The sequence below is a fragment of the Chiloscyllium plagiosum genome, unplaced genomic scaffold, assembly GCF_037043375.1.
Source record: "Chiloscyllium plagiosum isolate Xiang-an unplaced genomic scaffold, Cpla_swu_hap1 HiC_scaffold_47, whole genome shotgun sequence".
Taxonomy (NCBI): Eukaryota; Metazoa; Chordata; class Chondrichthyes; order Orectolobiformes; family Hemiscylliidae; genus Chiloscyllium; species Chiloscyllium plagiosum.
Genome location: NW_028270185.1, coordinates 11,568,646 through 11,588,601, shown reverse-complemented (window position 1 = coordinate 11,588,601; position 19,956 = coordinate 11,568,646). Strand labels below are relative to the sequence as shown.

The window sequence follows — 19,956 nt, the reverse complement described above, 5'->3', positions numbered from 1 at the left end:
ATGTTGCAGCTGTGCAGGACATTGGTTAGGCCGCTTTTGGAATATTGTGTTCAGTTCTGGTCTCCATCCTATCGAAAAGATGTTGTGAAACTTGAAAAGGTTCAGAAAAGATTTACAAAGATGTTGCCAGGGTCGGAGGGTTTGAGCTACGGGGAGAGGCTGAATAGGCTGGGGCTGCTTTGCCTGGAGCATCGGAGGCTGAGGGGTGACCTTATAGAGGTTTATAAAATCATTTTACAAAGTCAAATTTAAAAAGTTCTGGGATTTACATGTGAAAGAACTGAAATCAACATGGTCATTCTAAAAGATGAGAGACTTACCAAACAATCCGGGTCTTTTTCAATCTATAATTTCAGTTACATCGCACTGTAAACTTTTGCTATAAATTCTGTGCCTTACAATCGTATACTCCACAACCAACTGACGAAAGCTAGTGCTTCCAAATAAACCTGTTGGACTATAACTTTGTACACCCCAATCCAACACCAGCACCTCCAAATTATAAAATCTTGAGGGGCATGGATAGGATAAATAGACAAAGTCTTTTCCCTGGGGTGGCGGAGTCCAGAACTAGAGGGCATAGGTTTAGGGTGAGAGGGGAAAGATATAAAAGAGACCTACGGGGCAACTTTTTCACACAGAGGGTGGTACGTGTATGGAAAGAGCTGCCAGAGGAAGTGGTGGAGGCTGGTACAAATACCTTTTGTCTGTCTTCCTCCTTCTGATCCTGATTTTTTTTTCCCTAAAGTTCCAAAACAATGGAACAGCTTAATAAAACAATAACTGCTGCTCCTGCAATTTGAGGAAATCACCTCCCACACCTAAAATAAAAAGGGGCAGTTCTTACAGCTACATTTATTTCCCGGTGACCTTACAGAGGTTTATAACATCATGAGGGGTATAGATAAGGTGAATGGCAGATGTATTTTCCCTCAGGGGTTGGGGATTTCAAGACGAGAGGGCATATTTTTAAGGTGAGAGGAGAAAGATTTTAAAAAGACATGAGGGGCAATTTTTTTTAACACAGAGGGTGGTTCACATGTGGAATGAACTTCCTGAGGAAGTGATGGATGTGGGTACAGTTTCAACATTTAAAAGACACTTAGATAAGTACATGAATAGGAAAAGTTTGGAGGGATATGGGCCAGGAGCAGGCAGGTGGGACTGGTCTAGTTTGGCATTATGGTTGGCATGGACTGGTTGGGCCGAAGGGTCTGCTTCCTTGTTGTATGACTCTCTTGATATGACTATGGAGTATTTTGACTTGTGAAGTGAGTTGAAAAGGACGGATAATTGGTAACACCACTGGACCCAGGCTAGTTCAGGGTCATGGGTTCAATTCCCACCATGGCAGATGGTAAAATTTGAGCTCAGACCTGATCTAAGGTTGATTCTTGTTTTAAAAACTCCATCTGGTTCACTAATGCCCTTAAGGAAGGAAATCTGCCACCCTTACCTGGTCTGGCCTACATGTGACTCCTGACCCGCAGCAACATGGCCAACTTTTTACTGCCCACTGGGCAAATAGGGATGGGCAATAAGTGCTCATTCCTAACGGGTGATGCAGTAAGAACAATATGTTGAAGGTGAATTCCAAACTAGTTTCAAAACAGACACTGGCTGATTCTTGACGTGAAAAGGAGCCATGGATAAAATGGAGTTGAGATGCAGATTGGCTGTGGCCTGATTAAGTGATGGAGCACCCCCAAGTAGGCCGAATGGCCTCTCTGTGTTCCTTTGACCCCTTGAGCTTTCGGAGGCTACGAGCTGGTTGGCGATCTGACAGTCATCCAAAAGTAGATGTCACCTTTGACCCTGGTGCCTTCCACATCGGGATAAACAAGAGGTACAGGATAGCCACTCATAATTCCAATAGGAAATTCAGGATCAACCTCTGTTCAGGGAGTGGCTGAGGTGAATCACATGAGAGTTGGACACACACGCAGGACAGAGTACGGATTACAGGTTATGCCAATAGAGTGAGATGAAGATAAATGGGAGGAATTCCACATGAAATGTAACAGCATTGGGCTGAATGGCCTCTCTCAGTGCTGTCTCCATTTTAAGCTCATACGCCTCTGGTAAAGCACTTTATAAAAGCAACCAACATACTCACACCTCTCCCAGCACCAACCGTTCTGAAAAAAAATAACCAAAAAGGCTACGAGAAATCAGAAACAAAAACAGAAATTGCTGGGAAGACTCAGCAGGTCAGGCAGCATCTGTGGAGAGAAAGCATCTCGGCTCCAGACACTCCCGTTTGGAAATTAAATGTTAAAAAAAAACTGAGACAGAAGGTAAAATCCAATTTTGGCAGTGGAAAATGTTGAAGGAATATTCCAGAATCATTGGAATAACCTCCTGTTCTGAAGCTTCCTAATGCTGACAGGTCACTCGCTCACTCAGTTGAGGAAGGGTCCCAGCTCCCCTCCTTTGGACAGCGTCAGGGACTCAAAATGAAATGGAGCAAACGCTGGATGCAATGGTGCTGTCAGCAGATGGCAGGATCATGGTGTACGTGGCAATGTCACGGTGGGAGTGAAGCAGTAACTCAGATTCTGGGGGATGGGGTTCAAATCCCACCACAGCAATTTGGCTAAATTTCTGAAAGTTAATTCCAAACAGTGAACGTGATGGTAATAAAAATCGAATCCAGTTCACTAATGCTTCTTAGCCAAGGAAATTTGCGGTCCTTACCTCGTCTTCCCTATATGTGAGGCGAAAGTGAGGACTGCAGATGCGGGAAATTAGTGTGGTGCTGGAAAAGCACAGCAGGGCAGGCAGCATCTGAGGAGAAGGAGAATCGACGTTTCGGGCAAAAGCCATTCAGGCAAAATTCCTAATGAAGGGCTTTTGCCTGAAATGGCGATTTTCCTGCTTCACGGACACTGCCTGACCTACTTTCCTCTATATGACTCCAGGCCCACAGCAAAGTGGTTAATGCTCAAGGTCAACCCAATGGTTAGTGTCATGGTGCCAGGGACCCAGGTTTGATTCCCACCTCGGGGCAACTGTCTGTGTGGAGTTTGCACGTTCTCCCCGTGTCTGTGTGGGTTTCCTCACAGTCCAAAGATGTGCAGGTCAGGGTGGATTGGCCATACTAAATTGACCATAGTGTCCAGGGATGTGCAGGCTAACCATGGGGTGATAGGGTAGGGTGTGGGGTTGGGTCTGGATGGAATGCTGTTCGGACCTGAAAGGATTCAGAAAAGATTTACAAGAATGCCTCCAGGGTTTGAGCTACAACGTTTTAATGGTATCTGGATGGGTCTATGAATAGGAAGGGTTTAGAGGGATATTGGCCAAGTACTGGTAAATGGGACTTAGGATATCTGGTCAGTGTGGACGATTTGGACTGAAGGGTCGGTCTGTATGCTGTACATCTCTAGGACTCGATGGGCCAAATGGCCTCTAAATGCACTGTGGCGATTCTGTGACAATCAGGAACCAAATGCTGGATTTCCGAGCAATACACACCTGTAAGGAAATAAAATCTAAAGAAACTGAGACAGTGGATAAAATCCGATTTTAGCAGTGAAATATGTTGAAGGAATATTCCAGAATCATTGGATGTTCAAGTTTGGGTTATGCTCTTAGTAGTTGGTGACAGGAGGTTCCAGCTAGTCCGATCTTTGTCAGAATATCACAATGTTAGCGAGTTTTGAGAAGATTTGTTGCTCAGGTTGAGGTTCTGGACGTAGGTTTGCTTGCTGAGCTGGAAGCTCATTTTCAGACATTTCGTCACCATACGCGTGGGCGGCACGGTGGCACAGTGGTTAGCACTGCTGCCTCACAGCGCCAGAGACCCAGATTCAATTCCCGCCTCAGGCGACTGACTGTGTGGAGTTTGCACGTTCTCCCCGTGTCTGCGTGGGTTTCCTCCGGGTGCTCCGGTTTCCTCCCACAGTCCAAAGATGTGCAGGTCAGGTGAATTGGCCATACTAAATTGCCCGTAGTGTTAGGTAAGGGTTAAATGTAGGGGTATGGGTGGATTGCGCTTCGGCAGGTCGGTGTGGACTTGTTGGACCGAAGGGCCTGTTTCCACACTGTAAAGTAATCTAATCTATACTAGGTAACATCTTCAGTGAGCCTCTGGATGAAGCACTGGCAGTGTAGCCTGCTTTCTATTCATATGTTTGGGTTTCCTTGGGTTGGTGATGTCATTTCCTGTAGTGACATCATTTCCTATGGTGGTCCTAGAAGCATGGCATTCCAACCAGCACTCTATCAACAAACACATTGACTTGGATCCCATTTATCACTGAGAAAAAGAACAGGAAATGACATCACCATGGGAAGTAATGTTACCACAGGAAATGACATCACTGACACAAGGAAACCCAAACATATAAATAGAAAGTGGGCCATGCCACCAGTGCCTCATCTGGAGGCTCACTGAAGATGTTACCTAGTATTGTGACGAAACATCTGAAAATGAACCTTCCAGCTCAGTGAGCTAACCTATATTCATATCACAACGTATTTTATAATTGAAATTTCTCAAGCTTTCATTGCCAGCTGGGACTAATAAGGTGTTTCTGCCTCAATTCAGCTGACCATTTGCTGAGTTTAAGGTGCGCCTCACTCTACCTAATCTACTGTATTCGCTGCTCACAACGTGGTCTCATCTATGCTGGTGAGTCGAAGTGTAGACAGGGCGACCGGTTTGCAGAGCACCTACGTGCTGTCAGCAGAAATGACCCCTGGTTTCTCCCTGTCACTTTAACACACCACCACGTTCCCTTGGCCAAAGCCTCTGTCTCAGGTGTGCTGCTGTGCTCTGGTGAAGCTCAGCACAAGCTGAAAGAACAGCACCTCATTTTACACTTGGAGACTCTGCAGCAAAGGGCATGGTGGCTCAGTGGTTAGCACTGCTGTCTCACAGCATCAGGGACCCAGGTTCGATTCCAGCCTCAGGCAACTGTCTGTGTTGAATTTGCACATTCTCCCCGTGTCTGCATGGGTTTCCTCCGGGTGCTCCAGTTTCCTCCCACAATCCAAAGTTAGGTTGGATTGGCCATGTTAAATTGCCCATTGTGTTCAGGGACATATACGTTGGGTGCATTAGTCAGGGGTAAATATAGAATAATAGGGTAGAGGAATGGCTCTGGGTGGGTTACTCTTCAGAGGCTCAGTGTGGACTTGTTGGGCCGAAGGGCCTGTTTCCACATAGTAGGGGTTCTATGATTCTAGCCTCTGGACTCAATATCGAATTCAACAACTTTAGGGGCTTGAGGCATCTTCTCCCATGTCCTTACGCCAAACGCCCACACACTAGGCCTTGTTATCACATGGGCTGCAACCGCACATAACCCATTATCAGTCACTAACGTTCCCCATTAGGAGCTGTTCATTCCCCCAGGCTGACCTTTACCCTATTCCTTTGTCTGCTCAACTGTGTTTTACTCTCTCTCTCTGCCTTCCATCTCCACCCATCGTTTACCCCTTTCCCCACTCCATCTTTAGTACATATACCAACCTTTTCCTAGCTACAATCAGTTCCGAAGAAGGGTCACTGGACCCAAAACGTTGACTCTGTCTCTCTCTGCACAGATGCTGCCAGACTTGCTGAGTTTTCCCAGCAATTTCTGTTCATGTTAAGGTCTGAGCTGCCCAGTGACCCTCAGCAAAGCTGCTGTTCTTGATATTAGCCTAGACAGTGTACTGATGGGCTACGCTAGAGACAGGTACAATTGCAACATTTAAAGGGCATCTGGATGGGTACATGAATGGGAGGGATGGGGGCCAAGTGCTGGCAAATGGGACGAGGTCAGATTGGGATACCTGGTCGGCATGGATGAGTTGGGCCGAAGGGTCTGTCTCTGTGCTGTATGTCTCTATGACTCTGTTCAACTACAGAGTGCCTTGTGCTATATTAGCCCAAGGATCCTCCTGAGGTTGCCATCACTGAATCACAGGAAATTAGGAAATAGGAGCAGACCATTTTTCCCATCAAGCCTGCTACACCACTCACTTGCATTGTTCTAGCCTCCCCATGTTCCTGTACTATCTCCATTTCTCTTGTAATATCTAGATACCCATCCATCCATCTCTCCCTCTTGACCATGTCTGAGTCTCCCCAGTCCCTCTGGGACACAGCACTCCAAATACGCACCACCCCCTTGAGTGTGGAAATTCCTCCTCATCTCAGTCCAAAATGGCCGACCCCTTATTTCAAGATAATGTCCCCTCTACAAACTACTCGCCCGACCAAACGCCGGCCCCTTGTGCCACCTCAGCCAAAGGGAAACATTTCCTGCATCTACTTGGTCAAGCCCCATGTACCTTCACAACATCAGGATGTGATGTAGAAATACAGAGGAAGCTCAATTATCCGCCATTCGATTATCTGAATTTCAGATTATCCAGCAAGATCGCAAGGTCCCGATTTTTTGCTAAACCATGTTATCCGAAATTCAATTAATCAAGCGAAGTACTCCCCGCTCCTGTCCTTCGGATAATTGAGGTTCCTCTGTATAGGAAATAGGAACAGGAGGAGGCTATTCAACCCATTCAAGCCTGTTTCCCCATTTAATATGATCACAGCCGCTTATCTGACTTCATCCCCTGTTCTCCCCATACTATCTGATCCCTTTAGTCCCAATAACTATATCTAACTCCTTACAATCATAGAATCTTTCGGTATGAAAACAGCCCCGTCTGTGCCAATCACCAACCATCGATTTACATGAGGTCTTAACTGCTTCCTCTGGCAAAGAATTCCACAGGCTCCCCCCACTCTCTGGGTAAAGACAATTAGGAAAAAGGAGATTGAAGGGAGACCTGATTGAGGTCTACAAAATCATGAAGGGTATAGACAGGGTGGATAGAGATAAGCTTTTTCCCAGGGTGAGGGATTCAATAACGAGAGCGTTCAAGGTGAGAGGTGGAAAGGTTAAGGGGGATACATGCGGAAAGTACTTTACCTAGAGGGTGGTAGGTGCCTGGAACGTGTTGCCAGAAAAGGTAGTAGAGGCAGGCACGGTAGATTCATTTAAGGTGTGTCTGGACAGATGCATGAGTAGGTGGGGAGCAGAGGGATACAGATCCTTAGGAATTGACCGACAGGTTTAGACAGTGGATTTGGATCGGCTCAGGCTTGGAGGGCCGAAGGGCCTGTTCCTGGGCTGTAAGTTTTGTTTGTTCTTTGTTCTCCTCATCCTCAGCCATAAACGGCCAGCCCCTTATCCTTCAACCCTGATTCTGAACTCCTCGGTTATCTGGAATATCCTTCCTGCATTTGCCTTGTCTCGTCCTGTTTGAATTTTATAGGGTTCCATGAGATTCCCCTGCCTCATTCCTCTTGTTGTAAGAACTTTGGATTCAGTTATACGGTGAACATAAGCCTCTTTTTGTACCTCAGTTCCACCATCCCAGGAGTCAGTCTGGTAAACCATCGCTGCCTTCCCTCCATCGCCAGAACATCCTTCCTCAGATAAGGAGATCAAAACTGGACACAATACTCAGGTAACTAAAGCCCTGCACAATGACAGCACTGCTCCTGTACTTGAATCCACTTAGTATGAAGGCCAACATAACCTTGCCCATGTTCAATGCCCACTACGTCCGAACGACCCAAAACACTTTAATGATTGTAATGCCAACTTCTGCACTGCAAGATCCCACCAACAGCAAAGGCGACCAGATAGTTTCTTTTCTGGTGGCATCTGTTGATGGGGAACATTGGTCCAAAACTTGGAGTGTGCTTCCTTGTTTCTCATTAAGGTATCAGTCTTGGGTCGTTCTTATCCATGAGTGTGCGGCCAATAGAATTCAGTTTGAAGGCTCTTGGGTAGTACTGTGAGAGTGCAGCAGTATCTCAACAACTCGAGTCTAGATCATGAGCTTTGGGGAGGGTCTGGAACCCGAAAGCTTTCTGACTGTCAACGCTGAACACTCCATCCTCACCCTTTCCAAACAATTAAGTCTGATGGTGATGGCTAGTGCGAGGTGACATAGCTTTAAATTGAGGGGTGATAAATATAGGACAGATGTCAGAGGTAGTTTCTTTACTCAGAGAGTAGTAGGGGTCTGGATCGCACTGCCTGTAACAATAGTAGACTCGGCATGTTTAAGGGCATTTAAATGGACATTAGATAAACACATGGGGTGGCACGGTGGCTCAGTGGTTAGCACTGTTGCCTCACAGCGCCAGGGTCCCAGGTTCGATTCCAGCCTCGGGCGACTGTCTGTGCGGAGTTTGCACATTCTCTGTGTGGGTTTCCTCCGGGTGCTCCGGTTTCCTCCCACATTCCAAAAATGTGCAGGTGAGGTGAATTGGCCATGCTAAATTGTCCATAGTTGTTAGGAACATTAGTCAGAGGGAAATGGGTCTGGGTGGGTTACTCTTCGGAGGGTCGGTGTGGACTTGTTGGGCCGAAGGGCCTGTTTCGACACTGTAAGGAATCTAATCTAATAATGGAATAGGGTAGGTTAGATGGGCTTCAGATTGGTTCCACAGGTCGGCGCAACATCGAGGGCCGAAGGGCCTGTACTGCGCTGTAATGTTCTCTGTTCTAAACCTTGATCACGCCCCCCCCCGAGTTGAGATCAGCACAGGAGCAATTCTTCACTGCCGGTCTTGATTTCGATCTCCGATGTTTTTATAAGTAGCGACCAGAGAACATACTTTGAAAGAAAGTGCTGGAAAAAACAACTCAACAGGTCTGGCAGCATCTACGGGGAGAAAGCAGAGTTACCGTCGCGGGTTCCAGTGACCCCCCCTTCCTGACGGTGGCTGGGTCAAGGTCGGTTTATGTGCAGAAGGTGGGGTGGGGACAGGCGGTTAAGGACAGTTGGGAGATAGAGACAAGAAAGATTGGAATGGAAACCCTTTGGGGGGGTGGGGGAAGAGGAGCAGAACCTCTTCAGTGAGTTAAATGCAAAATAAAAAGCAGCTTGTTTTGATTGTTATATTTTAAAGGAAAAGGCACATATGATTTTGAATGCCCAATGATTTTCTCCCTCTGGTTCATTCACAGCTGTCGGTTAATCGTCAGTGCCTGGACAATCCAGGAGGAATTGGTTAACTCTACCCAAACTCATTTCATCATTGATTAAAGCTGTTCCCTTCAGCTCAAGACATTGTTCATTTGAATAGTTCACCTTGAACATGGGCAGAGGAGAGTGGGGATGATGTGCAACACACATTTGTGTCAACATAGTATGAATTCCAACGTCTGTGAGCATCTTTCTCCTCATGAAAGTATAACTTGATTCGCCAAGCTTGAACTCTGCAAATATCTCCTCATGATTGACACCATTTGGCTAATGGTTCCAACTGAGGTCACAAACAGATGGGGGGAGCTAATTGAACATTTACCTGAGCACATACAGGAATCGCCCGCTTTTTTGAAAGTTCGTTTTACGCCACTTAAGACTACCTGTTTTCGCTAACCGAAAGAAATCCAAAGAGGATTTTCGCTTTTACAAAAATAATGTTTCCCATTCAAATTAATGCTCTGTGCCATTTCGGCCTACGAAAGGTTTTCAAAGGAAAGGACTACTTTCGGATAGAGGAGGGATACCTGTATTAAGATGAAGGAGTTAGGAGGTATATACCTGTACCGTTTCACTCGGTGAATAAATGTGTACCAAGTGAATACTGGATCTAACTTCTGCCTCCTTCACAACCTGGTTATCAGGAGTAAAATGACACGGCGCTGTTAAATAGACTCCATGTGAGAGTCTGAACTAGTGACAAATGGGTTGCTCCAAGTGCTAAGACTTATCCCAGAGAGAGGTGGGGAGACACTCAGAACCCAAACAGCTGAAGGACGGACTGCACGCTGTAAACCATGGGACCAGAGTTGGAAGAACGTTTGAGGGATTAAAGAGATAGTGGCTCCCATGTGGTAGGAACATTGGATTCAATTATGCAACAATCTTATCTCTACGCTGGTCTCCAACACACTGACATCTTGCTCCCTATTCTATTCATGGGAATTGGGTATCCCCATCAAGGCCAGGCTTTCTTGCCTATTTCCTGCTTGGACTGAGAAGTTTAACAGGATGTTTTCAGTTGAGGCTGTGGGTCATTTGTAGGCCCAGACTGGGCAAGCACGACAGATTTCCCTCCCTAAAGGACATCGGTGAACCAGAACAACAATTGGTGATCAATTGAAAAAAAAAATCCAACAACCTGAGGGGAGATTGAGAGAATATTTACTCTTTTTGGAGATTTTAAAGGGGCTAGTGGTCACTGTTTAAAACCTCAGAGGTGACCCACTAACCACAGAGATAAGGAATTGGATTTTCTCTCAGAAGATGATGAAAAGGCAGCCGAGGAGGGGTTTTTGAGGCCCTGTTATAGGAAGGATATTATTAAACTTGAGAGGGTTCAGAAACGATTTACAAGGGGTTGGTGGGTTTTAGCTATAGGGAGAGGCTGAATGGGGCTGTTTTCCCTGGAGCGTCAGAGGCTGAGGGGTGACATTATAAAGGTCTATAAAATCATGAGGGGCATGGATAGGGTGAATAGCCAAGGTCTTTTCCCTGGGGTGGGGGAGTCCAAGACTGGGGGAGATATTTTGAAGATGAGAGGAGAAAGGTTGTAAAAAGACATGAAGGGCAACTTTTTTAACACAGAGAGTGGAATGAACGTCAAGAGAAAGTGGTGGATGCAGGTACAGCTACAAGATTTGGATAAATAGGAAAGGTTTGCAGGGATATGGGCCCAGAGCAGGGAGGTGGGCCTTGTTTAGTTTGGAATTATGGTTGGCATGGACCGAAGGGTCTGTTTCCTTGCTGTATGACTTCATAAGGTGGGTTTGGGGTGGGAGTTGGGGGGGGGGGGAGCAATGTGGTTATTGATGGTGTGGGGGGAATATGGGTTGATCATGGTCTTATTGGAAAGCAGACTGGGCCTGAGGGGCGTATTTCTGCTCCTACCTCATATTGGTCTGGGATCTTTCACACCCGTCAGAGTGTGAGGGCGCTAGGTTTAAAGGGACTTGGGGGGGGGGGTAGGATTGGGAGAGTGCAGCACCACAGCGGGAACTCAGTTCTAGATCATGAGCTTCGGAGAGAGATGGGAACCCGAAAGCCTTTTGACGGTCTGCACTGAACTCATCCAACCCCACGCTTCCCAGATAACTGAGCCTGATTCATGATTACTTCCTTTATTGTTCTCATGTTGATTATCATGAGATTAGCTTTATAGCCCAGATTAATGAACTGTGTCTAAGTCTCAACAGAAGGCATGAGATGCCAACCCATGTCGCCACAGCATTAAACAGGGCTTCTGAGTTCCTTTCTTCTCACGTTGGTCATCTCCCTCCATGATGCCCCAATTCTAGCCCGTCGCCTCTTCAGGATTTAGAGTCATAGAGTCATCCAAACCTAACTCCAGCTCTCTGGTGGCAGTGCTGTTCCCAAATTCTGGAATTACATCTCTGAACCCCTTTCACTTCCTTTGATGCAGTCCCTCTGAGGAACCTTTCCAAATATCTCCGACAACAACAAAACCAAAACAGGAGAGGTAGACGGTGGGGATGGAGGATTCGGGCTCTCGTGGTTTTCAGTACAATCGTGGCTGATCTCAGGCTTGAATTCCACTTTCCTGTCCACTCCCTGCATCCTTCGCTTCCTCAAGATCTCTCGTAGCCTTAAGTATTCAACCTGGACCCTTGCGGTTGGGGGGGGGGCTAAGAGAGTTCATAACATTCACAACCCTCTCCGAGTGAAGCCATTTCTTTCCTTCTCAGTGTTCAATGAGCGACCTCTTAACCTGAAATTGTCCTTCCTGGTGTTTTACGTTCCCCGGAACCGTTTTGGCTTGGCCGTCGGTTTTTAATCTGAGTTCTGTGAGGTGCCTTTCCCGATGGTGGGTGCGGCCAGAACCAAGGGACGCAGTCTGAGGATTCGGGGTGAACCATTTGGGATGGGGATCAGGAGCGATTTCTTCACCTGGAGAGCGGTGAGCCTGCGGGATTCATTACCACAGAAAGTAACTGATGCCAAAACATTGAATGCGTTTAAGAGGCAGTCGGATATAGCACTTGGGGCGAATGGGGTCAAAGGTTATGGGGAGAAAGCAGGATTAGGCTATTGAGTTGGACGATCAGTCATGATCATGATGAATGGTGGAGCAGGCTCAAAGGGCTGAATGGCCTCCTCCTGTCTTCTATGTTTCTACTTAGCTGTCGTAAAGGTGAGGTCTCACTGCAAATGGTTGTAGGGCGTGCAATCCCTGAAGTAATCACGCTGATCGTGGAAGCTGGCCAAATGGCCTGAGCTGAGTTTGGGGCAAGATGGCGTCTCCTGTTCTGCACCTTCAATAGAGTGAGCGGGGTGCCCTCTCCAAAAAAAAAACACAGCCCATCTGTGAAGATGTGGAGGAGCTGGTGTTGGACCGAGGTAGACAAAATTAAGAATCACACGACACCAGGTTATAGTCCACCAGGTGTATTTGGAAGCACTAGCTTTCGGAGCGCCACTCCTTCATCAGGTGGTTGTGGAGACACTGTCAGGGACACTGTGAGTTTAGACACTGAGTCCAGACACTGTCAGAGCCACCATGAACCAGTTAATGTCACAGACACTCCACAACCACCTGATGAAGGAGCAGCGCTCCGAAAGCTAGTGCTTCTAAATAAACCTATTGTACTATAACCTGGTGTTGTGTGATTTTTAACCACATCGGCAGGAACAGCAAAGTAACAGTGATCAGCTCACGCGCTACATATAAGCTTAGAAAATGACTGTTTGCTCACACTTTCCATTCACTGTGAACTTGTTAACTCCCTTCAACAACAACAAAAAAATTATGCTTAGGGTTTAAATGTTTGGAATGGTAAGCTATCTGATGCTGCAAGGTCGCTTTCCCTGTTAAGCATTTTCCGAATAGAAAGTACAACAAATTCAGCAATTAACCAATATCGAGAAACATTTTTGACATTGATTTAAATATAAATATTTCAAATTATTTCTTAACTTCTACTCTGACACAAGATAAACTGAATATGTTTTATAGTTTAAACATCATTTTCTGCAAGAACTGATACAATACTGATCACATCACAGCCACCGATCATAGTCACAGAAAGACCACAGAAATATTACAGACACTGAGAGATCAGGCACATGTGACAGTCGCTGAGGGACCAGACAGAGGGTACAACCAGACAATGACATTTTCACTGAGACCAGACACTAAGGGATTAGAGATATGTCACAGCTACTCAGAGACCATACACTGTAAGGGATGCTGTGAGAACAGACACTGTCTGGGACAGACTGAGACCAGACACTGTCAGGGACACAGTGAGACCAGACACTGTCTGGGACGCTGTGAGACCAGACACTGTCTGGGATGCTGTGAGACCAGACACTGTCTGGGATGCTGTGAGACCAGACACTGTCTGGGACAGACTGAGACCAGACACTGTCTGGGACGCTGTGAGACCAGACACTGTCAGGGACACAGTGAGACCAGACACTGTCTGGGACGCTGTGAGACCAGACACTGTCTGGGATGCTGTGAGACCAGACATTTTCCGGGACAGACTGAGACCAGACACTGTCTGGGACGCTGTGAGACCAGACACTGTCTGGGAGACTGTGAGATCAGACACTATTTCGGAGACTGTGAGACCAGACACTGTCTGGGACAGAATGAGACCAGACACTGTCTGGGACACTGTGGGACCAGACACTATATGGGAGACTGTGAGGCCAGACACTGTCAGGGACACAGTGAGACCAGACACTGTCAGGGACACAGTGAGACCAGACACTGTCTGGGACACAGTGAGACCAGACACTTTATGGGAGACTGTGAGGCCAGACACTGTCTGGACACTGTGAGACCAGACACTATATGGGAGACTGTGAGGCCAGACACTGTCTGGGACACAGTGAGACAAGACACTGTCTGGGAGACTGTGAGTCTAGACACTGTCAGAAACTGTGTGAGTCTAGATAGTATAAGGGACACTGTGAATCCATACACACAAACACACACAGACACAGACACACACACAGACAGACACACACACACACACACACACAGACACAGACACAGACACCGACATACACACACAGACACAGACACAGCAAAGACACACACACACCTTGCCCGCAGCATGTTACAAAGAGAGTTCCATTCAAAATAAGCAGTCATCTCACTATTTCAGAATTTTGCTGAACATCACGATGCTGAATCTAAGACTCCAGAACGTTAAACTCATCCTATCTTACATCTCGATATACAATTATGTTTAATACAAAGGAGATGGCTTTGCAGGATAACCACCTCAGGTGCAGGAATAACTCAGACTTAGCAGAATCAGGCTTTATGGAGCGCTGACCTTCCCCCACTATCCAGTAGGGAGTATTGGTTGATGATTGAAGTGTTCCAGTCACAAACTCCTCAGATCCTGATAACTCTTTCCTGCTCACAGCGGGATCTGGACAATGTTGGGCTGAGTTAAGTCACACAAGTCTCACCACACAAATGGCATCTCCAACAAGACAGAATCTAACCATCTTGCCTTCGCATTCAAAGTCATGACCATTGTTAAATACACCATGATCCTGTTGGGTGGGGAAGTGCCCAGTGCCTGTCCATTGTCTGTACCCATTGATGGGATAATCGCTGTTTGCCTGGATTAGTGTGACACCCTACACTATCCAGGTCAGAGTATCGCATTCAATGAGGAACTCAGCCAGCCACGCGCATTGGCATGTACCATCTACAAGATATCCTCCGTTTACTGGCCAAGCCTCCTTTTCACTGCACTTTCCAAGCTCTTGACCTCTAACACCGAGAAGGACAAGGGGCAGCAGAGTCATGGGATCACCACCCTCTGCAAGTCCCCCACACACCGCAATGGCTTTACAAATATCACACCCTTATGGTGACCAAATGCTGGGACTTCCTTCCTAGGGGCATTGTGGGTGTACCTCCGCTGTATGGACTGCTGTAGTTCAAGATGGAAGCTCACCACCATCTTGAATATTAAAAGAGGGAAGGCCAGCGAAGCTAACAGTTGAATAAAGAAAACATTGTAAAATATCTGAGTACCGTAATATTTTCCAGCATTGTGCTCAGGGCATCATTTTATAGACATTATTAACATCGCCTCCCCCACCTCGGTCCATTATAAATTAATTCAGTCTGTATGACAGTTAGTTCAAGAGTTTGATCCCCATTTCAGGTTGAGGTAGGCCTGGGTTGGTACCATCTGGGAGGCTGAGAAACAGAGTTAAGGCATGAGGGTGGTGAGGCGAAGGTAAGGCCAGAATAAAGCCCCCCCCCGCCCCCGTCATTTTCAAGGGTCAAAGTTTGCAGGGTCACAGCCAAACATGCAACAGAAGTTACTGGAGTCAGTCAATATTGGGCGAATGCCCTCTTCTCCACCCTTCACTGAGCCAGTCTCAACGTGCCTGGTAACCACCTTGTTGCCTCAAGTGCCCATCACCGTCCTTCGCTCGCTGGGTGCCTCCTCATTCCCCTTTGTCAGGCCTTGAGGAAAACCTATGTCTCACGCTCTCTTTCCCAAGCCTTCCTCCCAGGCCTTCGTCAACACAGTGAGATGCTCTGCTGTTTCAACGGCTCTTGGAAGGTGTTATTGCTGCTGCGGAGCGACATCGAGAAACGGCAGCAGAGGATCCTCTGAATGTTCCGGAACACGGACTTGCGAAGGATGATGAAGAGCCAGGGATCAACTATGGGGTTCAAGGCGTAGAAACGGAAGGCCATGAGGTCCTTCTCTTCTATATTGTCGGGTCTGATCGCGTTGATGAATCCACGAATCTGCAGGAACGAGAGGGAATACAAAAAGACACACGATGACCATCAACATCCATCTACATAACCTTGTCATTAGAAGTCTGATTCTAAACAGCCAAAAGTCACACAATGCCAGGTCATAGCCCAATAGGATTACAGATATCCCCCGTTTCTGGAAAGTTCGTTTTATGTCACTTTGCTTTTATGAGGGACCGACATTAGTATCTGTTTTGACAAACCAAAAGAAATCTGAAGAGGATTTTTGCTTTTATGAGAAGAGGCAAAATTTTTCCCACAAAAATGAATGCTTCTTCGCTCGACGCCATTTCGGCCTACGAAAGGTTTCATAGGAACGCCCTACTTTTGGATGGCAGGGGGGATTACCTGCATTGAAAATCGCAATCTTTGGGAGCGCTATCCCTTTGTCAGGTGAAGTGACATGTGATTTCAAATCAACCTGTTGGACTATAACCTGGTGTTGTCTGACTCCTGACATGGTCCACCCCTGTTCAACACTGGCACCTCCACAACATAATTCAAACATAGCATCACTGGGCACGCCCAGCATTTGCTGCTCATCCCAACTGTCCCTTGAACTGATTGACTCTGAACCGTCCCCTAAATAGCCTAAAGAGCATCCAAATATAATGTTAATTGTTCATGAAAGGGCAATGGTGGATTGATATTTGATATTTCCCATTTTTTAAAATAGGTATTCATGTTTAACCTTAACGCCTTGGAGTATTAAGGTAGGGAGGTCTTGCTAAAACTTTGCAAAGCTTTAGTCAGACCACAACAGTTTGAATCACTACGGAGTGGAAGAAGGCTATTCGGCCCATTGGATCAGGAATCACATGTAGGCCAGACCAGATAAGGATGGCAGATTTCCTTCCCAAAAGGGGATTTCATCAACCAGATGGATTTATAAACAACAATCAGCAAAAGTTACGTCAAAATGAAACAATATTTTTAATTCCAGATTTTGTTGAATTCAAATTTCACCATCAGGCACGGTGGGATTCGATCCTGGAGCTCTGCATCACGATTAACCCTTTGCTACCTAGCCCTTAAATCACAAGGCAACTGGTGAATGACATCAGAAAGAGAGGTCCACGGTTCCAATCAAATCTCTCCAACATTTTTGAAATTTAATTGCAGTTTCATTGCTTGCTCTTATGGAAAAAAGAGAAATTATGTCATTTGAGAAATCTAACTTTGCGCATGCATATGTCCTGTGTCATGCAGGTAAAGGAAGTGATTAAGACTGCAAATGTTAAGTTGATTTTGATTACAAGAAGATGTGAGTAGTCAGGTAAAGGTATTTGATGTATCAAACAGACAGCAGCAGTAGCGCACGGTGGCTCAGTGGTTAGCACTGCTGCCTTACAGCATCAGGGACCCAGGTTCAATTCCAGCCTTGGGTGACTGTCTGTGTGGAGTTTGCATGTTCTCCTTGTGTCTGTGTGGGTTTCCTCCTTCATTCCAAAGATCTACAGCTTAGACAGACTGACCATGCTACATTACCCTGTAGTGTGTAGGCTAGGTGGGTTAGCCATGGGGAATGTAGGGTTACAGGGATGAGGTAGGTCTGATTGGAACACTCTGCAGATGGGAGGGTGGGTGTGGAACTGATGGGCCAAATGACCTGCTGTACAGATTCTACGATATCAAAGGAAGGAATCAAAAGTGCTGTGGTCTGACTAATGCCTTGTACTGTTTTAGCTATGCCTCCCTACTATAATACTGCAAGGCGTAAAGGCTAAACATGAATATGTATAAAAACATGGGAAATATCAAATATCAATCCACCATTGTCCTTTCACAAACGATTAACATCCACTTTAGGTTTGAGATTTCAATTGAAATGCTTATTAGCACACTGTGTTCCAGTCACTTGAGGAGATATGGTATCAGAGAGATTATTTTGCTGGAATAATCACACGGAAAATTGGTTTCAAATCCCACCCTCACTCTCGTGACTTTTATATTTACTTATTTAACATTTAAAACATAAATAAGACTGTTTTGGGTTAACAATCAAGTGAGAGTTTGTTTCTGTTTGAAAGGAACAGGTTCGATGGGATTGGTGATTTAAAGAACTGACAGTTACTGAGACATGGAACTTGCTGGTGATGATAACGTGATCTGGAAAATTTGGGCTGTGTGGAATGATTATCTCAGGCTAATAGTGGTTTTCACCTGATGTGACGGGGGGAGGGGGGGAAGTGAACCTGATAGACATCTGGGAAAGACTGTCCATATAATTCTTCACATCTCCTGGATGTGAGGCTTTGCCTAAGAGTTCCATAAGAAGTGTAGAATTCATACAGCGTGGACGGAGGTCACAAAAATTACAAAATCGTTGACACAATACCTTGCAAGGACTGTAACAAACACTACATTGGACAAACAGGCAGGAAACTAGCCACCAGGATACATCAACTAGCCACAAAAAGACATGACCCTCTCTCATTAATATCCTTACATACAGATAAGGAAGGACACCACTTCAATTGGGAGAACACATCCATCCCAGGACGAGCCAAACAGAGACATTCACGAGAATTCCTAGAAGCATGGCATTCCAACCGGAACTCTATCAACAAACACATTGACTTGGATTCCATTTACCACCCCCTGAGAAAAAGATCAGGAAGTGACATCACCAAAGGTAATGAGATCACCACAGGAAATGACATCACCAACCCAAGGAACCCTAAACACATAAATAAAAAAAAAAGGGCCCAACCACCAGTGCTTCGTCCGGAGGCTCACTGATGATGTTACCTCGTATAATGACGAAATGTCTGAAACAGAACCTTCCAGCTCAGCGAGCAAACCTACATCCGGAGAGATCTTTGTTTGATTGGCAGGATTTGACAAGTGAAGTGTTGCTGGGATATCAATAACTTTGTTGAGGGGAGTGGAGGGCACAGCAGCTAAATTTGCAATGGTGACCAAGATAAGGAGGAAATGGTCTTGACGAAGACATGAGGAAGTTGTCAAGGTATCCAGACAGGGTTGAGGGAGTGGGCAGTAACCTGATAGGTGGCGTATAACGTGGGAAAGCATGTACTTTAAGAGCAAGAATTGTTATGGCCAGACCAGACCCTCCCACAAAGTAGCCTTAAGAAAGTAGCCTTAACCCTAACATTTTCTCAAAGGTAGATGTGAAGTTTCTGTTCTCGATGCAATGCGACTGGTCAAACTACTCGTAGTTAAAATATATCAAAGAAAGAGGAATTTAGAATAAATTTATTGGAAAATTTAACTGAATAATAGATACGGTAATTATTACTATTACTAATTATTACTGTTGTTACAAATTAACTGTTCCAATATTGTAAAATCCCATAAACACACCCCTTGACAAAAACAAAATGCAAATTCAGACAGAGATTCTTACATGCAGTTCTCTAATCCAGGAGGGAAAACAATCAAGAGGAAATTCAGAGACTAGCAACCAGGAGACATTCACTGAAGATTCCAACTCCGTTGAGACCCCAATAGCTTCTGCTTAAAGCTAAACCTAAAAACTAAACAAAACTGGCCTGTGAAAGCTGACCACACCCATTCAGGCTACTTCTGTTGTTTCAACTTAAAAAAAAACCAGGACCTGTCCAGTCCAATAGTTCTGGTAGACTGCTCAGTGTCTCTGTCTCACAACCTCTCTTCAAAATAATCAGGACAAAATAATCTCTTCAAGTCTCAGCATCATTACAGATTTTTTAAAAAAGCGAGGTATTACTTCAGTAGAGAACAAGGGTAGAATTTCGTAGAGTAGACTGCTTTGGGACTACTGCTGCATGAGTAAGCAGGTGTAGCACATAATGGAGGAGGCTAAGGCAATGTCACACTTTATTAATGAGTGGAATTAAACATTAAAGTAAGGAGGCTATGCTTCCTTTATACCAGGCATCAGTGACACAGCAGTGCAAACATTGTTTGCGGCAGATAATAAGGACTGCAGATGCTGGGAATCAGAGTCAATAAAATGTGGAATTGGAAAAACACAGGGAGGTCAGGCAGCATCAGAGGAGCAGGAAAGTCAGGACCCTTCATCAAGACTGTGTGCAATTTTCTCTATATTGAAGGAAAGATACCAATATTTCAGAGGTGAGGTTTACTCAATCGATACCTGGAATAAGTGGGTTGTCTGAGGAGGAAAGATTAGATAGACTGAGCTTGTTACCACTGGAGTTTAGAATCCTTGCAGTGTGGAA

The 19,956-nt window shown here is 45.7% G+C and overlaps 1 protein-coding gene across 2 annotated transcripts in view; it reads right to left on the bottom strand.

The window, feature by feature from the left end:
• Positions 1-12,886: 12,886 nt before the first annotated feature.
• Positions 12,887-19,956, bottom strand: part of ptgir (prostaglandin I2 receptor) — a 100,109-nt gene continuing 93,039 nt past the window's right edge. Inside the window, exon 2 of one of the 2 annotated variants that reach the window (XM_043680898.2) lies at positions 12,887-15,757. In XM_043680898.2, the coding sequence (XP_043536833.1) occupies positions 15,524-15,757 (234 nt within the window). In that variant the 3' untranslated portion in view covers positions 12,887-15,523. The remainder of the gene's footprint in view (positions 15,758-19,956) is intronic. The other variant, XR_015754678.1, reaches the window with a different exon arrangement.